The 19,623-nt window shown below is 38.3% G+C and overlaps 1 protein-coding gene across 1 annotated transcript in view; it reads right to left on the reverse strand.

Annotated features, from left to right (window-relative positions):
• Nucleotides 1-1,401: 1,401 nt before the first annotated feature.
• myo3b (myosin IIIB) overlaps nucleotides 1,402-19,623 on the reverse strand; it is a 95,520-nt gene continuing 77,298 nt past the window's right edge. Inside the window, exons 33-38 of the mRNA XM_063006671.1 lie at nucleotides 18,711-18,762; nucleotides 15,979-16,090; nucleotides 2,457-2,557; nucleotides 1,939-1,985; nucleotides 1,809-1,826; nucleotides 1,402-1,525 (exon numbers count right to left, since the gene is read on the reverse strand). Of these exons, the coding sequence (XP_062862741.1) occupies nucleotides 1,402-1,525; nucleotides 1,809-1,826; nucleotides 1,939-1,985; nucleotides 2,457-2,557; nucleotides 15,979-16,090; nucleotides 18,711-18,762 (454 nt within the window). The remainder of the gene's footprint in view (nucleotides 1,526-1,808; nucleotides 1,827-1,938; nucleotides 1,986-2,456; nucleotides 2,558-15,978; nucleotides 16,091-18,710; nucleotides 18,763-19,623) is intronic.

Genomic DNA, 19,623 nt, shown 5'->3' on the forward strand with positions numbered 1-19,623 from the left:
CCTTGCACCCAGAGTTTTTGAATGCTGGCCTTGTCACCTTAAACTAGGACACGCCAAAACTTTCATTAGGTTTGGGTCAGTCATTCAGATTTTTAGTATTTTATATAATTGTCCAGTACCGAAAGACAGTGGCAACACATGCTATACGTAGTCAGATGAGTCCACAATTAAAAAAAAAAGATGTACAGTGATGTACAAAATGATGTACAGGGAAGGGTGTAAAACCTAACATCTGTCCTCATATGGGGTGTACTCTCTTATAATTACATTTTTATTGGGATTTAACCTATTTAGAGTGCCAAATATGCAAAAATAGAAGAATTCAGGAGGGTGGCAAATATGTCACAGCACTGTAATTATGATAGGTTCATTCACATTTAATGATATCACTAGCATATTGACATCAAAATTAATACACAGCTCAGTTTTGGATATTACATATTTCATGGTTTCCAAATATTTGTCCTCAAATATTTAGCATTTATTTAAAACTTAATATAATTGTCATAGTGTGGTGTACCAAAAACATACTAAAACCTTATACTAAAAAAAGTATTTACTATTTGCTAATAAATAAGCTCTAAAGTGTGAATAGATAACAGTTGATCTGTAAATAACAGGTTTGTCAAATTATAGAATTGCTGGTTAAAATTAAGAGTTTGCAAAGTTGTTAACAAGGCAAGATATAGTGTTTATGTTATTGTTTTATAAAGTATAAATAAAAAAGTGATGTGATTGTTAGTGTATATTACAAACAAGTATACTAGCCAAGCAAAGGAAATTTTGGCTGATATGAAGGAATTATGGAGAGATGGCAAATTGTTGGTTAATTTATACAGTGAATTTTTAAATGTATTAATATTTAAGCTATAAGTGTAAACAGGCGGGCAACAAATCAAAGGAAAAGCCTAAATAAACGAGAGAGAATATAATGAGCAGAGATGATTTCAAACTGGTGTACTGCATGATATAATTAAACAGCTAACAGCCTACTGTGGTCTGTGGCATGTATAAAATGCTGAGGCCAATTTGTTAGTTCAGTGGTTCAAAGATTATAGGCTCTGGTCTGGTCAAACATATGGCAACAAGATGGATAATCAGATGAGTAATCTGCCATATTTTTTACAAGTAGGCGAGTGCATGTGTGGTCAATTGGCTCAGTTTTTCCAGGGGGCATTTTTCATATCATGGCTTACACAATTCCCAGTTGGTTAATTTGGAACATGAGCTTAGTTAATAAGACAGGATGCATAACATTCAACATTACATATGATGATTAGATATCAAGTGATTGGTGCCTGCTAATGCCCACTGTTTTAGGACTGCAGTGAGTATGTGTATGTACCTGTGAAGGTCTAGCCAGGTGCTTGGGTCAGACCGTGCAGTAGCACTCTTTTATGGTCAACTCCGGCTGAGCATGGGGGGAGGTGGAGGAGAAACAGAAGAGAGGTCTTCCTTAGGGACAGAGTCTACTGTCAGCAACAATTTATAATACTCATCCTCTCCATCCAGAAGCTTAATCTGCCTAAGATGTGCAAGGAGGTGAATGCAAAGACAAGGATAAATATGTTAAATAAAGAGATTTAAAAACAGAGTTATATCTGATAATTAGCCAGCTCTCCCCTACACTTCCCATTGAAACTATTAATTTTCCTTTATTAAGCAATTTGTAGTAAAATGTTCCATAAAATGAAAGAACGGATGAGCCTGGGTCAGAAAGTAAGCAAGAGAGTAAGCACACAGTGTATTGAACAACTAGAATTTGCATTTGTGTACCATTTTTCTTCCCCCCTAAGAATAATAAAAACTGAGCTATTTTAAAGCCTCTTATTTTAAGCTCTCAATTTACATTAGCTGCAAACAAAATTTTTGTTTTCACCCAGGACCTGGTCTGAATAGATATGGCAGAAACAAGAAAGTAGGAATGCAACTATTTACCCAAGTTTTCTGGGCTTCCTTTTGCTCCCCTGGTAATCTAGAGTTTTCTGTTGAGAGAACACACACACACACACACATACACACACAGACACACACACACACAAGCAAGCAAGCAAAGAGTCAGAAAAGACGAGCAAATGAATGAATGAGCAAGAATCATTAATTTTTAATTCAAAGTGATTTTTGCGTTGAATGCAAACAGATGCTGATAATATCAGAAGTCACAGCATAATTTTTTTGATCAAAGAGTGCTGGGGTGAGGCTGATGAAGCATGCATCTTGCTTGGCTTTGATAAACCACATCAATTATTCACCGTGAAGGCAGACATCCTCACATGAAAGCAACAGATAAAGAGCAGAAGCTCATGCTGGAGACAACAGTGTGTGAGCGTGGGGAAGCTGCTGGTTCAGGGGGGAAGGCCCGGGTGGCTCACGGCTCTCTGGCACAGGTACATTTAACTCTATTATCATCTGCAAACAAAGTCGGACAAAGAGCTTTATTCTGGCTTTGAACTCACGTTCAGCTGGTTGTAGTAAAGGCTGTCCTCCGGGCTGTTCAAGAGTTTGGGCTGCTGGCCTCGACGCCGAGGGTTGCGCTGCAGCAACTTTGCTGCCGGACCTAAAGGAAACACCACAAACACACATGCACTGAGTCATGATGAATTATGAGAGAGACACATCTCCCACTGTGCTCTTTCACTGAAATCACATTAAGCCACATTGCAACAAAAGTTGAAAACCCACAAGGTTCAAAACATCACAACACGCAGACAAAACACTCCCAGTCAAAACATATACACATGAGACATATATTCTTACTAAAGGAACCAAAACATAACCTTACTGCATGTTAACAGTATTAAGAGCATTTATTAATAGCACATGCCCTTTATGTACCACGATTTAAAAAAAATCTCTACAACTTAAGCCAAATTAAAAATCCTAGAATAAAATATTTATTCTAACTAAACTATATTCTAAAGATAAAATATTCTAATTTGATTATTTACTGCTTTATTATGCTAAATCACCAATAAGAATATGTTTAAAATTGCTCAATAAATTGGCAGGTCGATTTATATGGGCTATATACACAGATCAGGCATAACATTATGACCACCTTCCCAATATTGTGTTGGTCCCCCCCTTTTGCTGCCAAAACAGCCCTGACCCATCAAGGCATGGAGTCTGACCCCTTTCTATCAGAACCAGCAGTAACTTCTTCAGCAATTTGAGCTACAGTAACTCTGTTGGATCAGACCACACGGGCCAGTCTTCGCTCCCCACGCGCATCAATAAGCCTTGGCCGACCATGAATCTGTCGCTGGTTTACCACTGTTCCTTCATTGGACCACTTTTGATAGATACTGACCACTGCAGACTGGGAACACCCCACAAGAGCTGCAGTTTTGTGATGGTCGTCTAGCCATCTCAATTTGGCCCTTGTCAAACTCGCAAACTCATTTTTCCTGCTTCTAACACATCAGCTTTGAGAAGAAATTGTTCACTTGCTGGCTAATATATCCCACCCACTAACAGGTGCCTTGATGAAGAGATAATCAGTGTTATTCACTACATTTGTCAGTGGTCATAATGTTACGTCTGGTCTGTGTATCAGGTCAGTATAAAAAGATGAAGGTTTGTTGGCGGATTTGTATTAATTTTAAATGCCTATAATAAATATTAAGAAAAACCTACATTAATGAGTGTGGAAATAAATTCCAGTGATTCCAGGTTCACTGATACAAATGATCAGTGAACTTTCCACTATACTCCATGGCATGTATGAAAATGCTGAGCAGGTGATTTTGCCAAGGGACAAATACTTATGTGAACTGGACTACAGAAATGCATGAGTGGCTAGTTATACTAGTTAGTTGACTGATACTTCATTATATTCTTTACAGTATGAATGTATGAACTAACAGAGAAAATCATACAGGATCAATCAAAAATAAAAATAAAAATATATATTTACAAAATATAAAGATGAAAAGTTTATGTTTTAAAAAGAAAACATGATTTTTTCAAAAATCTATACATACAGATTAAACTTGATGCACACATTGATTGTGCACACTTCAAACCAGTAGTTTGTTTCAATACATTGTTGATATTCTGGGAGCTCTAGTTTACATGTTGTAGTTTCACCATTATTGTAGATCAAACACTGTGTCAGTACAGCATGGAAACTCGCTCCACAGCGTTCGTGTTTCATCTCATGTTCACACATGATATTTTTGATCCTCAAAAGCAAAACTAAAATCCAGGACACCTTTACAAGGCAGCATTTATATTTAATGCATGTTCCTGTTTTATCTCGGAGCCATTGCTTTAGCAAAGACAGGCTTCATCTGTTCATCGTAGTGTCAGATCCTGCTGAAGTGTAACTCTTGTTCAATAACTCACAGCTACTGCAGAACTTGTTTAAGTACATTGAACTTGAGTACTTGAACAGGCATTGTACCATCTCAATTCTTCTACTTCAAACGTGGGTGGTTCTCCTCCCCATTCTATTAGTTTTTATTCAATGTAATTTCTCTTCTACTTGGATTTTACTTATGTCACTAGAAGTGAGAAATCTTTATTTATGGTACTGTTCTCTTATCCTGGGCAGTATATAATGCCAGAACATAAGTGCTCTTCAACGTTTTCAAGTGCTGGTTTATGAGTTTTTGAGATGTAAAACTTTATAAAACTTCATACATTAAACTAAAACATTATATTTATTTAGTATTTAAATTGGCATTACAGTGACTTAGCAGGCTTGTGGAGCAGTCACTGTTTGATCTTAAAGGGTTTCCTTTGCGCACTGTCGTTCATCCCACCCTCCAAAACATGCCAGTGGATGGACTGAGATTGTCTCTAAGTGTGAGTTAATAGGTGACTTAATCATTATTATTTTGTATTTTAAGAAATGAGTCATTTTTGTAACATGCATTGTATTGTTACAGATAGTATCGAGTTTGATTAAGTGGTTACGTATTTGACATATTGTTCCCCTCTCTACCTGTGTGAGTTTGTGTGTGCTGTTAACAACCACTTTGTGTCATGTGTTTGTGAGTAGGCTCTGGTCCCACAACCATAACCCTTCTCAGGACAAAGGGCCAAATCAGTGTTATCAGTGTCATGAGAGATAAAATGGAATTTGACGTCTTCATGTGAAATACTAACAGTGGATATGAATCACTTAAACATGAATAAATGTATGTCTGTATTGTACTGCTCAAAGCCAAAGGACAAGTGGATGATGAAAGAGGACAATGCTGGCTTTAGGGCAGAATGATGGAAGGTCTGAATGGGAGAAGAGGAGGAGCTGGAGGGAGGGTTTAGGGAGGAAAACAGTTTAAGATACTGAGCATGGTATTGTGATACACTGTATTTGAGGGGATTCTGCTGACAGACAGATACACACACATTTAAACAGCTTGACCCAGAGCTAATGCGGTTGATTGTGTGGAGACCCAGCACCTTAACATTCTTACATGATTCTACCTGGCTAACTGTCAGTCAAGTACGAATCACCAAGACACTAAATACTAAATCATATTGTACATGTGGAATAAAATGTTGGCCATATAATTCAAAGATTCTGAGTCTGAACCCTGGAAAGTGCAATTTGCCCTGTTTCTTCCCTGTGAGCAGGAAACAGATGCATGAACTGGTGTATATAATGCAACAGTGTCAGGCTTTATAAACTTTAGAGGATTTTATATAGACACCCCTTCTAATTATTGAGTTAAGACACAACCATATGTAAGCGGTGTATTCATAAGATAATGTATTTTCACTTTGTGACAACAGTTCAGTCAAGGCTTCTTTCTGTTTCAGCATGACCGTGCTACTGTGAATGAAGCAAAGTCCATTAAGCCAGGTTTGACAAGTTTGGTGTAAAGGAAATCCAGGTGCCCGCACAGTATCTGGAACTTAAAGCCAATGAATTGGAACAGTGATTGCAATCCGGTTCTTCTCACCACCCAAGTGACTTATCTCTTAAATGCTGTTATGTCTGAATAGGCACAACTTCCCACAGACAATCACCAAAACTTGGAAAAGGCTTTTCAGAGGAGAATAAACTGTTAGAGACACAAAGGGGGGCAACTCCATATTAATGCCCATGGTTTAGGAATATGATGTCCAACAAGCTCATCAGGTGTCCATTCAATTTTGGGAAGTAAGTGTAAACACATCAACTTAGATAATGAATTTAGGTTACAATGGTTGACGATTCCTGTACCTATATTAATAGGGCTAGTTTGGTAGCAATTTTGTCCAGATCTTCGTCTTCAGATGTACTTTAAGGATCACCAATACAGGTCAATACTAAATAACAAGTTGCTGGTTTCACTGTCTATAGTCAACTAAGTTTGACATCATCATGAGACTGCTGTGCAGAAAATAACCCTCCTACTCTTTTTTTTGTTCATGTGATGAGCAACAAACCTTTAATGTGGACAGTGTATGCCGATTACAAACTGTTACATACACTTATACAAGTGTATGTTACCTGTATGTGTCAGGATGCAAACAGGGTAAAATCTAAGAGTTATAACCTTAGGAGTTTGCAAATTATAGCAATGTGTGAATAATATAGTTCTAAAGAAATTCTACAATTCAACAATTCAACAATCATGGCCTGGTACTCAGAGTCTGGATCTATGACTGTGTGCATTCAAATTAGGATGGGGATGAGGATTCAGATGCCCTAATATTATTTATTTATGCTCTAATAATTAGTCTAGAAGACAGTAAGAAATAATAATTAAAACAAGTTACAAAAACACTGAATAGCTAAGTTTGTTATTCAGGATGTCTTAAATGCAACAAATGTTTGTATCTAGTAGAATTCGTAAAGATAGGTAAAGCTTTCATATTTAAAAGAACGATTTTCATGATGCACTTTTTGATGCATCTCAAACACAGTCCCTTGGAAGTCTGAAGCTCCTCAGAAACTACATGAAAGAGATGCTAAAAGCAGGTTTAGCATGTAAACAAGGGTTGCATATTGATTCTGTCCTGTGATCATGCGTTGTGATCACCTGATGCGCCTTGAGCCATGCAAGACCGCTGGGGTTTTATTTGTTCAGATGTGGAAGCTGAAGCACCAAGAGGCATTGTGGATTATAAGGGAAAATCATCAGCACACAGCCTTTGATGTCTAAATGAGGCATGTGCAGACCAGACCAGAAACCAGAAACCAGAACACACACACACACTCACCCACACACACAAACATACCCAGACTATAGACTCAAACTTGGGCATTACTCTAGACAAACATCAAATAAAGCCAGACTGGTGAGAAAAAATTTGTGCCTGGTTTTTAGTGATTTATGAGCAATGCCTTGATTTAGGACACTTGGTACAGACTAAGCTTCATGCCTTAATTATCCACATGAAATTCACAGTTATAAATGTATATAATTCCCTCTGGATTGTGAGAGACTAGAGCACAGTTAAACTGTTAAACTGTTACAAATCCTATATTGTACCGATCATTTTTGTGAGGGAAAGGGTGGGCTAAAATCACTGAAACATTTACTGTTTTGTTTAATAGATTTAAAAGTCATGTTATTAGTGTTTTAGTGTTTATCACAGTATAACAGTGTATCACAGTTTATTTAGCAGAGTTCTCGATTACTACACAATACAGTCCCATATACACCGATCAGCCATAACATTAAAACCACCTCCTGGTTTTTACACACACTGTCCATTTTATCAGATCCACTTACCATATAGAAGCACTTTGTAGTTCTACAATTACTGACTGTAGTCCATCTGTTTCTCTACATACCTTTTTAGCCTGCTTTCACCCTGTTCCTTAATGGTCAGAGCCCCCACAGGACCACCACAGAGCAGGTATTATTTAGGTGGTGGATCATTCTCAGCACTGCAGTGACACTGACATGGTGGTGGTGTGTTAGTGTGTGTTGTGCTGGTACGAGTGGATCAGACACAGCAGCGCTGCTGAAGTTTTTAAATAATGTGTCCACTCACTGTCCACTCTATTAGACACTCCTACCTAGTTGGTCCACCTTGTAGATGTAAAGTCAGAGACGATCGCTCATCTATTGCTGCTGTTGGAGTTGGTCATCTTCTAGACCTTCATCAGTGGTCACAGGACGCTGCCCATGGAGCGCTGTTGGCTGGATATTCTTGGTTGGTGGACTATTCTCAGTCCAGCACTGACAGTGAGGTGTTTAAAAACTCCATCAGCGCTGCTGTGTCTGATCCACTCATAATAGCACAACACACACTAACACACCACCACCATGTCAGTGTTACTGCAGTGCTGAGAATGATCCAACACCTAAATAATGCCTGCTCTGTGGTGGTCCTGGGAGAGTCCTGACCATTGAAAAACAGCAAGAAAGGGGGCTAACAAAGCATGCAGACAGATGGACTACAGTCAGTAATTGTAGAACTACAAAGTGCTTCTATATGGTAAGTGGAGCTGATAAAATGGACAGTGAGTGTAGAAACCAGGAGCTGATTTTAATGTTATGCCTGATCAGTGTATGTACTCACATCATGTACAGTCATATTTAAGACAGTCCAATACTAAGCTGTAACAAAAACAAAATCCATTTTGCACTCATCATGACTTAAAATGATTAAGATTAAGGCAGTTGGGGCCAACTTTTTTTTTATATATATTCCTACAAGCAGGCCGACTCTCCTGTCCAATCTAGTGTTTGACTTCCTGAAGTGTGATGTACTTTATAAAACATACATTCACAGGGTTTTAAATGTTAAAAACAGGTGATGCAGACAGGTACAGCTGGAGAGCAAATGTATAACAATAACCAGCAGTGCGTGAAGAAAGTAAGTAATGGTTTGAGGGAAAGAGAGGGAGGGACCATTTTTGTAAAACACAGAGTGGGTGTATCAGCTGTCAGAAATGTGTCAAAATGAGCTCCAGATGTGGCTTAAAGATGACAGCTTAGCTGTAAAGAGACTTGATGTCACTGAAACAAATTAAACTATCTAACCTACATATTGGTAGGTATTTAACCTCAGTAATACTGTACCTAACAATTATTAGATAATAATGACATTAATTCACTGTTGTTGTCATTATTCTTTCATGTAGGTAATACACTGCTGTAAACCTGCTGTTTTAAAAATGCTTAATGTTCTCAAGTTAAAATACACATGAAGGCCCACTTAAAAATATATTAAAAAAGACTCAATATCTCTCAATTTCAAAGGTATTATGATGATGCATATAGAAATAAATGGAGTCTCCGTAAACAGAGTAAGAAATTTGGTAATATATTTTGACATAATTTTGAGTTTAAATAGAAAACATCCAGTTTTTTTGACATTCCACTCAATGTGTACTACAGCCCAAGTACTTGCCGGATCATTAATAACCTGTAATTTGATTTTGCAAAGTGCTAACAAGCTTCTGACACCTCTCTTCTAAAATCTTTACCCATTCATTCTTTTCTTTTGTAGTAACATACGACTTTTCCTTTGTTGTCCTGATGAGATTGCTAAGATCTTTGAATAAAATAATGGGCTATCTCCCAAGGCCAGCCAGGTTTACTGCTGCACCATAAGTTTGGAATTTCTGAACAATACTGTAAATGTGTCTGTAAGAATGGTCAAGGTCTGGGAAACTCTTTTATACCCATTGCCTTTCTGATGTAATAAAATGATCACTTCTCTCTGCTTTTGTGGCAGCACAAAATTTTCCACCATGGTTGCAACACTTCTTAAAGACATCTTTGTTTGGTGTTTCTATAACACATCACAGCTGAAGCAAATTTAATGTTGTTTTTGAGTTTCCAATGGTTTAATGGTCAGGCAGACTAGCAATAGGTTTTAAGACCAGTGATATTATGTGGGGGATATTATGTGAATCAGTTTGACATGACAATATTATGAAAAGATCCTCCTGCTCTAAAATACAACACCATTCATTATCTTTGCTTATTTACTGATTATTTAAATGATAAAGAATTAATTTAAATCTAGCTCTGCAAAAAAAGTAATTATAGAGTAATAAATCATTATTTTCTCTGGGGTGTGGTGCTCGAATATTTCTGATTGCAACTGTATGTTGTTACAAAATATGTAAAAATGACCATTAATAGTGCACACACATGTGCAAGTTATAATTGCCATGGTCACTAACACACCCCCATACATGGCAGACTGTGGCTTCTAAATTTTGAAACAAAACAAAAAAGACCAACTTTCCCAACCCAGCGCCTTTCTGAGAGGCATTTATGATAGTTTTTTTGCCTTTGCCCTTGCTGCACAAAGATTTCTTTAAATTCCCTGTAATTTTTGATGGTATTATGCACTACAGGAGGTAAAACACCTAAAATACTTGCAATCACTTATTAAGGAATGCTTTTCTTAACCAGATGCAATATTTGCTAAAGCATTTTTGTTAAGTGGTCAACCTCAATCCATCCGTGTTCAAAAAGGGCTAAGCCTTTACTGAAAACATCTTTGATACTCAAGCATGATCATATCACCTGTTTTAGATTCTGAATCTTAACTTGCAACTTTTTTAAAAATATGCACAACTTAATAGCATAAAACATAAAATATATTGTCTTTGTACTTTATTTACCTATCAAAATACAGGTGGATTTATAAATCGCTTTCTGATCAGATGTTGCATTTCAAAAACCAGCTAAAGTTCTAAATATGAGGTTTGTAGTTTTTTTAAAGGTTTCTGTGTCCAATGTCAATATCAATGTCAATTTATGAAAATAATAAATAATAAAGGAAAACATAAACGTGTACTTTCAATTCATGATTCATTATGATGTCACTTTGCAAAATACCTAAATATAAATCATGTGTGGTTCAAAGCAAGCCTCTGTTCACGCATTCCCAAACTGCACAAAATGTTCTCAAACAGCTCCCTCTCATTATCTTTCATACATAGGTTTTTTTTTATCAGCCTTCTTTTTGCACACTTCAGACAAGCAGATTCATTTTCTCTCTTCACTGTACTGTCCGTACTACTGTTATTGCCATATCACACTTAAAATGCATGTTTACCACAAGCACATGCTTGAAAAAGCATGTTAACATAAGACATTCATCCTTCATAAATCACAAAGCCTGATTCTGTTTACTAGACAGAAGCAGAGTCGAATATGAGCGAGGGCTCTGATCATATCTCTGCCGGTGTGTATGTGTGTGAGTATTTACATGCCTGGCAGAGTGAAGTTTTAATTAGGTATTAATATAAGAGATTAGGAGAAAACTGCATGTGTGGATATGGGGAGCTCAGGTGGTTTGGTATGCACTGATGCTGAGCTGATCAATTCTGTGTTACAGAATACATTCCCAGAAGTATTTTGCTTCACACTTTGCAAACAGACAGAGCATGGGTGACAAGCGTGTGTGCACAGGTGTATTGAGTTCCTAGCTACATGTAGCTAGTCAAATAGCTGGATGTTCCATGTTTGTTTTAACCATCACCTTAATAAAACAATATTGATCAGATATCAGTTATGGGATCAGAAGTGGACAAAATAGGTATGTATCCCAAATTTAAACAATATCTTTTAATATAATGCTATATAATTTTTCTTCTTTTTATTATTATTATTATAAAATGAAAATTATTGAAAATTATTATTGTAATTATTATCATTTTCTTCTTCTTCTTACTATTATTATCTAATATTACTATAAAATGTAAATACAATCGACAGACCAACTTCTGAACTTCCTCCCAATGTGTCTGCCTTCCAGCTACAATGCTGTAACAGCCAACATGCACAGAGATCTAAAGATCTTTTCCTAATGCCCACCAAACACAGGAAAAGTGGTTCTGGGTCTCTGGCAGTGACCTAAAGCACTTTTAATTTGTTGAGGTTAGTGAGAGATTTCATGTGTGAGTGTGGTTGGTGTATCTCCAGGGGCAACAACAGCAGGATGGGAAACATGAAGAGATCCAAGCGTCTAACATCTGGCTCTGCAGGCTCCCTGGATTTTCCTTGACGTACATACGATGTATGCACACACAACGATGCACACTCATCTACCAGAATCAAAGCTTTACTACTCAATCAAACAGCAGTGCCCAGAGCAGCTACTCTTGATGTGTTAGAAGTATTAGCTTTGTCTGAGAAACAGTATACCAACAATACTATGTACTGCATGTTATCCTAAGAAAGCTTAAACAAGAGCCAAGCCTTGGGCTTTTTCATGTGTACACACTCACACACAACTACCCACTGGTGTGTGTATTTACACTGGATTTGGGCTACTGATCAATGTGCCAGCTCAGGGCTGTGTATGCAGTGGCAAAGCACTTAATACATGAAGACTTTAAATTTAGATAATTCTTGATAATATTTAACAATCTCATTTTACCTAACAGCTTTTTTTACTAGAGGCGGTGTACCAAAGGCCAGTCAGATGCCCACATTAAAGCCTAAATTATACAGAACTACATGGTAAAACATACAAAGCAACTAATTATTCACTTTATTACAGTAAAATACACAGATCAGCCATAACATTAAAACCACCTCCTTGTTTCTACACTCACTGTCCATTTTATCAGCTTTCCCTTCGGGGATAAATAAAGTACTCAATCAATCAATCCACTTACCATAGAGAAGCACTTTGTAGTTCTACAATTACTGACCGTAGTCCATCTGTTTCTCTGCATGCTTTGTTAGTTCCCGTTCATGTTGTTCTTCAATGGTCAGGAGCAGGTATTATTTGTGTGTTGTGATGACATGAGTGGATAAGACACAGCAGCGCTGATGGAGTTTTTAAACACCTCACTGTCCCTGCTGGACTGAGAATAGTCCACCAACCAAAAATATATCCAGCCAACAGCTCCCCGTAGGCAGCTGGTCTACTCAACGTCAACTCAAACAGCAGCAATAGACAGCAGTGCTGCTGTGTCTGATCCACTCGTACCAGCACAACACACACTAACAAACCACCACCATGTCAGTGTCACTGCAGTGCTGCGAATCATCCACCACCTAAATAATACCTACTCTGTGGTGGTCCTGTGGGGGTCCTGACCATTGAAGAACAGGTTGAATGCAGGCTAAAAAGGTACGTATGTAGAGAAATAGATGGACTACAGTCAGTGCTTCTATATCTTAAGTGGAGCTGATAAAATTAACAGTGTGTGTAGAAACCAGGAGGTGGTTTTAATGTTATGGCTGATCGGTGTATATTGACACACACAATTGAGTTCATTCTGGCCATACCCATTGTTAACCGGTGTATAAAATTAGTTACATAAAATAATTTACATTTTTTCATCTTTTTCGCAGCAGTCTAGGACAAGGCTGGTCTTGTTCCAAAATGACTGTATCCCTGTGCACAAAGCCAAGTCTATAAAGACAACATTGCTGTAACTGAAATACTCTTATTGGCACTACACTCACTACTATAATACTAAACCACCTGGGTCACAACTATGCTAATAATAGTTAATTACCTTAATAATTAATAAAATCTGGTCAGTGGTAACCCTGTGGTGGTCACTTAACATTGATGGATGGGTAGATGTGATAAGTCATACCTTAAATGCTTAAAATGTGTAAAAGTGTCTAATGAACCTAACACAGAAAAGCAGCACACCGTAAACACATATTCAGGACTCAAATACTGTTCAGAAACAGCACACGGTGAGAGAGACAGCGAGCATGTCAGACAAGTGTGAGAGACAGACAGAAACCAGGAAGGGGGTCACCTGCTCTGCATCTTACTGAATTAACCACTATCTAAGTGAGGTGCACCGTGGCGCGCTGACAGTAATCCTGCGCCCACTGCAGAGCTGTAGCTGTGCAACATTATCATACATAATCCCATAATCCCCAGCACATTGCTAATCTCAATCCAGCCCCCTCTCTCTCTCTCTAATCATACTAATGATGGACCAGCATCTCCCCTGCAACCATCACTAGACGACACCAGTCCTTCCTCTTCACGCCATCCACACACACACACACTCATACATGCCTCCCAGGAAGCTCTCATTAATGTGAATCATAGCCCAGGGTCAAACAAAAACAAACATATGTTCAGCAAATCCGAGTGGGTGTGTACGAGGTTCAGTCCCCTCTGGTGTCGTAACACATGGACTCAGTGTTTTTCTTGTCATCCCACCACCTTTCAGTATCCACCCCTTCCTTTAGCTGTTCCTTATTGTCCTCCTTGATTAGTTTTGTATATAATACCCTCTCTGCTCTGTTTTGCTTGTCCGGATAATATCAAAATATGATCTTTTGACAGAGTGGGTCAATAATCAGAAAGTCAGAAGATGCCAGAGGAGATAATACTTATACACTTACTTTGGTTTAATCAGAATCAGAATACTTTAATGATCAGCATTGTAAAGTCACCCATCAAAGTGGACAGTACATGAAGTTACATGTGTCAAAATATTCACAAACTATATGGGGGACTGGTGTTCATTTTAACTTCTGCTTATGTTTGTTATTAAAGGCATGGAACAGAGGACAGGAAACAGAGAGAGCGCGAGAGAGAGAGAGACAGGCTGAGACTGACAGAGAGAAAGACAGAGAGAGTGTTATAAATGAGATACAGGAGTATTTATGCTTCCATTTGTGCAGGTGTCCAACAGACAACAGTTTCTGTAAAAACTAGTAAAACAAATAAAAACATAAAAAAATACACCGATCAGCCATAAAATTAAAACCACCTCCTTGTTTCTGCACACATTGTCCATTTTATCGGCTTCACTTACCATATAGGAGCACTTTGTAGTGTTAGTGCTTAGTGTGTGTTGTGCTGGTATGAGTGGATCAGACACAGCAGCGCTGCTGGAGGTTTTAAACACCTCACTGTCAGTGCTGGACTGAGAATAGTCCACCAACCAAAAATCACCAGCCGACAGCGCCCCGCAGGCAGCGTCCTGCAACCACTGATGAAGGTCTAGAAGATGACCAACTCACACAGCAGCAATAGATGAGCGATCGTCTCTGACTTTACATCTACAAGGTGGACCAACTAGGTAGGAGTGCCTAATAGAGTGGACAGTGAGTGGACACGGTATTTAAAAACTCCAGCAGCGCTGCTGCGTCTGATCCACTCATACCAGCACAACACACACTAACACACCACCACCATGTTAGTGTCACTGCAGTGCTGAGAATCATCCACCACCTAAATAATACCTGCTCTGTTGTAGTCCTGTGGGGGTCCTGACCATTGAAGAACAGGGTGAAAGCAGGTTAAAAAAGTATGTAGAGAAATAGATGGACTACAGTCAGTAATTGTAGAACTACAAAGTGCTTCTATATGGTAAGTGGAGCTGATAAAATGGACAGTGAGTGTAGAAACAAGGAGGTGGTTTTAATGTTATGGCTGATCAGATCAGTGTAGTAGTACAGCAATAGCACTATATCATTTAATTTACATTCTGTTTGGGACCCACGATAAAATCTTTTGACTTTCTGATATTAGTTGCTTGCTTTTCTTAGACGCACTTCTAAAGCAGCATAACACCTTAACAACAAAAGCCACTTTCAAGAGTCAAGTTACCCACATCCATTGTGTGATAACTTATTTTTAACAGTGTTTAAAGGACATAAATAAAACAATGACTTGCAATTGTGGTCTAGTTTTAATACAATAAAATACATTTTTAACAAAATATACAGTTATTGTTTATTTTAATCCAATGCTGACCCTGTAACCACTAGGCACATGCTCACTTAAACCTGGAAGCAACATAGAGAATCCAATCCACTTATTGCCATGTTTTTGGACAAAAAACAGAGCAACTAGAGAAAACCTACTTAGATGTGGGAAAAGCAGACCTAATTCCTCATTGACCCAGAACTCTGAGAAACCAATAATACCCACTGTGCCACCACCACACCGTAATAATGAAATGATTTTAGGCCAAAGGGGCTACGACTGTTTCTAATTAAAAAATGAAAAAAAAAAATTGCTGGTGCACAGCAACAAGGGACAAATTCTGACTAACATGTGATTGTAAAAGCAGAGTAATAACATCTGTCTTGTCTGTGTATTATGTGTGTGTGTGTGTGTGTGTGTCACCTTGTCTGTGATGTGTAGCTCGCTCTCTGCTAGTGTTCACTACAGACGCTTCAGCTGAGCTTTTCTCTTTACTGTCACTCTCTGTCAGTCCATCATCACTGACAGAGATAACCTTAAAAAAGATGAGAAATAATCACATGGTTGATAGGCAAACACATTTAATAATAATAATAATAATACATTTTATTTATTGGCGCCTTTCATGACACTCAAGGTCACCTTACATCAACTAAAACAAGAATTTATGATGACACAAACACATCTATAATGTTAGAAAAAACTGCAACAAGAAAGAAAGAGAGTAAAAGGAAGCAGGGTCAGTACATTAATTGCAGACCTATTTAGAGTTGAGTGTTCTGGCCGAGATTTTTATTAGCACCCATTAGCTGTGTGTTTTACTGTGGTAATTGCTTATTCAGAAGGACTGGAATTTTTTAATGCATGCTCTCCTCCTCTGTAAGAAGCGCTTGCCGTGGCGGTTGCTTAATTGTAATGCTGAAAATACGAAAGCAGTTCTTTAAGACTTCCTCCCATATTTAATTTTTATCTTTGAATAAAAAGCCATAGGAAAGTATTAATCTGCTTAACATTTCTAAGTACATCCTCCAAAGGATTTTGCTTTTTTAATCTTACATATGCTCAGCAGAGTTACTGGCAAAAACTGTACGTTTTCTTCATCTCATCCTTTCAACATCAAATGGTGAGCAGCAAAAATTGGATCAGACTTCAAAGCCAGGCAATGTGCTCCAAGTCACAGAGTGGCTCCTCTATTTCACATATTGAATTCGAGCAGGATATCAAAGTGCTAGCAAAGAACCTCAGGTCTTTACTAAAAAAGGACCCTAACATCTGTAGAGAAAGAAGCGCAAAGACAAACCACCTCAGGGAGAAGCTAGCATTTACTATCTAGCACGGATTTCCAGCCTTTTGATTCACTTCTTCCCTGTACCTCCCATCTTCTTACCCCCCAACACACACACACACACACACACACACACACACACACACACACACACACACACACAAATACAAAATAAAAGACAAAGTTCCCTCTTTTCTATTTAATTTACTGAATGTGTATTGGCAAACACTCTACGGGTTGTTTTATCAATTGTGCAAGGTGCAACGGTTTAATGCACTAGCCCACTAACCTGTACAAGGTGCTCTACAGACACAACTGCCTAAGTGTGAGGGCCCAGCCATGCCTGCTGTCTAGTTCTAGTACTGGCAAAACTAGCCGAGGAATAAAGAGAATGTTCTACATGTGACAATTTTTTTCACACTGCACACGTCAGGGGAGGTATACGCTAGCCTAAGGCCTTTCTCGTTGGGTGTTGGGCATGTAGCAGTTGCTAGAGCAATGGGGAATTGGCTATGCCTGAAATTGGGGATACAGTTCATAGACAAATTAATTTTGCCAATCTGTTTTTTATTGTTTTCCCATCTTCAGACAAAATGTAATATGACAATGACAACATGGTTATCCAACACCAACTGACCAATTAATTCATATTTGGGATTAATAAGACTAGACACACCCAGGCTTGATAACATCCATGTTGTAGTAAAATGTGACTTAAATAGAACCTTTCTCCAAATTGAGAAAATTTCTAACAGCTGTGAATTCTTGCAAACATTGCTGGAATGGGTCAGTGACTCATCGAGAAAAATAGAGGCTAACATTAAAGAAGCTACAGGCCCACAAGGGTCTCTTTTCTGATTAAATAAAATGCTTTGTGTATAAATTTTTTTTAATTATTATTTTGTTTATGCATTCTCGCCCCTTTTTCTCGCTTTTAGTGCGTCCAATTGTCCGATTGCGTCATGCTTCCTCTCCAGCAATGCTGATCCCTGCTCTGATTGAGGAGAATCACAACGTGGGCAGCATGCCATAAGCATCTTATCTCCTACACTTTGAGACACACCCTGAGAGCACTCTTTTCTCATCTCTGTGCAGGCGCATCAATCAGCCAGCAGAGGTCGTAATTGCACCAGTCATGAGAGAGAGACCCCATCCGGCTTAGTCTCGCCCATATCTGAACAACAGGCCAATCGTTGTTCATGTGGCTGCTCAGCCTAGTCGGCAGGCAGAGCTGAAATTTGATACGATGTATTCGAGATCCCAGCTCTGGTTCCAGCGTGTGTTTTTACCGCCGCGCCACCTGAGCGGCACTCTGTGTATATTTTAATCCAATATATTTTATAAAACCCAAATTCATTTTATTAAAGAAATCACAGGTGGTACGGTGGTTCAGTGGTTAGCACTGTTGCCTCACAGCAGAAGGTCCTGGGTTCGATCGCCAGGTGGGGCGGTCTGAGTCCTTCCTGTGTGGAGTTTGCATGTTCTCTCCATGTCTGCATGGGTTTTCTCCGGGAGCTCTGGTTTCCTCCCACAATCCAAAGACATGCAAGTGAGGTAAATTAAAGATTGACTGTGTTTGACATTAAACTTGTGAACTAATGAATCTTGTGTAATGAGTAACTATCATAAATGTCATGAATGTAACCAAAGTGTAAAACATGACTTTAAAATAATAATAAATAAATAAATAAATAAAAGCAATCACAATTATTATTTTTTTCTGAATAAAAAGTGTGTACCAATAATTTAGTGACAAAAAAGAAAATTATTAAAATCCCAAGACTGCCAAGACTCTTACAAGTATAACTATACATATATCACCATAATTATACATGAAAAAGGTTGCAGTAGTAAAGTATTCATTTCTAACCTTGGCATTATGGATGGGACTGTCAGAGTGTCTTCTTTGAAACCTGTTTTTCCTGAGGACAGAATAAAAATGTAATTACTTACAGAGAACTGAAGACAGTACAGTATATTATACACCAATCAGCCATAACATTAAAACCACAGAAAAATAAAAAATGATTAAAATGCACAATAAAAATACAGTAAAAAAAGTAAAATAACATTAAAAAAACCCCAGAACATTTAAGAAACAAAGAAATGCAAAAGGAAAAAAAGACTGCAAAGGGCATCGATTTTAGGGCTACTGCAATTGCCCAAAGTATATGTCTGTGTGTTCACTGTATACACTATTTTGTATACACTGATCAGCCATAACATTATGACCACCTCCTTGTTTCTACACTCACTGTCCATTTTATCAGCTCCACTTACCATATAGGAGCACTTTGTAGTTCTACAATTACTGACTGTAGTCCCTCTATTTCTCTACATACATTTTTAGCCTGGTTTCATCCTGTTCTTCAATGATCAGGACCCCCACAGGACCACTACAGAGCAGGTATTATTTAGGTGGTGGATCATTGTCAGCACTGCAGTGACACTGACATGGTGGTGGTGTGTTAGTGTGTGTTGTGCTGGTATGAGTGGATCAGACACAGCAGCACTGCTGGAGTTTTTTAAAAACCATGTCCACTCACTGTCCACTCTATTATACACTCCTGCCTTGTAGATGTAAAGTCAGAGACGATCGCTCATCTATATCAACTATTCTCAGTCCAGCAGTGACAGTGAGGTGTTTAAAAACTCAGCATTGCGGTGTCTTATCCTCTCATACCAACACAACACACACTAACACACCACCACCATGTCAGTGTCACTGCAGTGCTTAGAATGATCCACCACCCAAATAATCGGGTCCTGACCAATGATGAACA

This window comes from Trichomycterus rosablanca, chromosome 12, assembly GCF_030014385.1.
Source record: "Trichomycterus rosablanca isolate fTriRos1 chromosome 12, fTriRos1.hap1, whole genome shotgun sequence".
Classification (NCBI taxonomy): domain Eukaryota; kingdom Metazoa; phylum Chordata; class Actinopteri; order Siluriformes; family Trichomycteridae; genus Trichomycterus; species Trichomycterus rosablanca.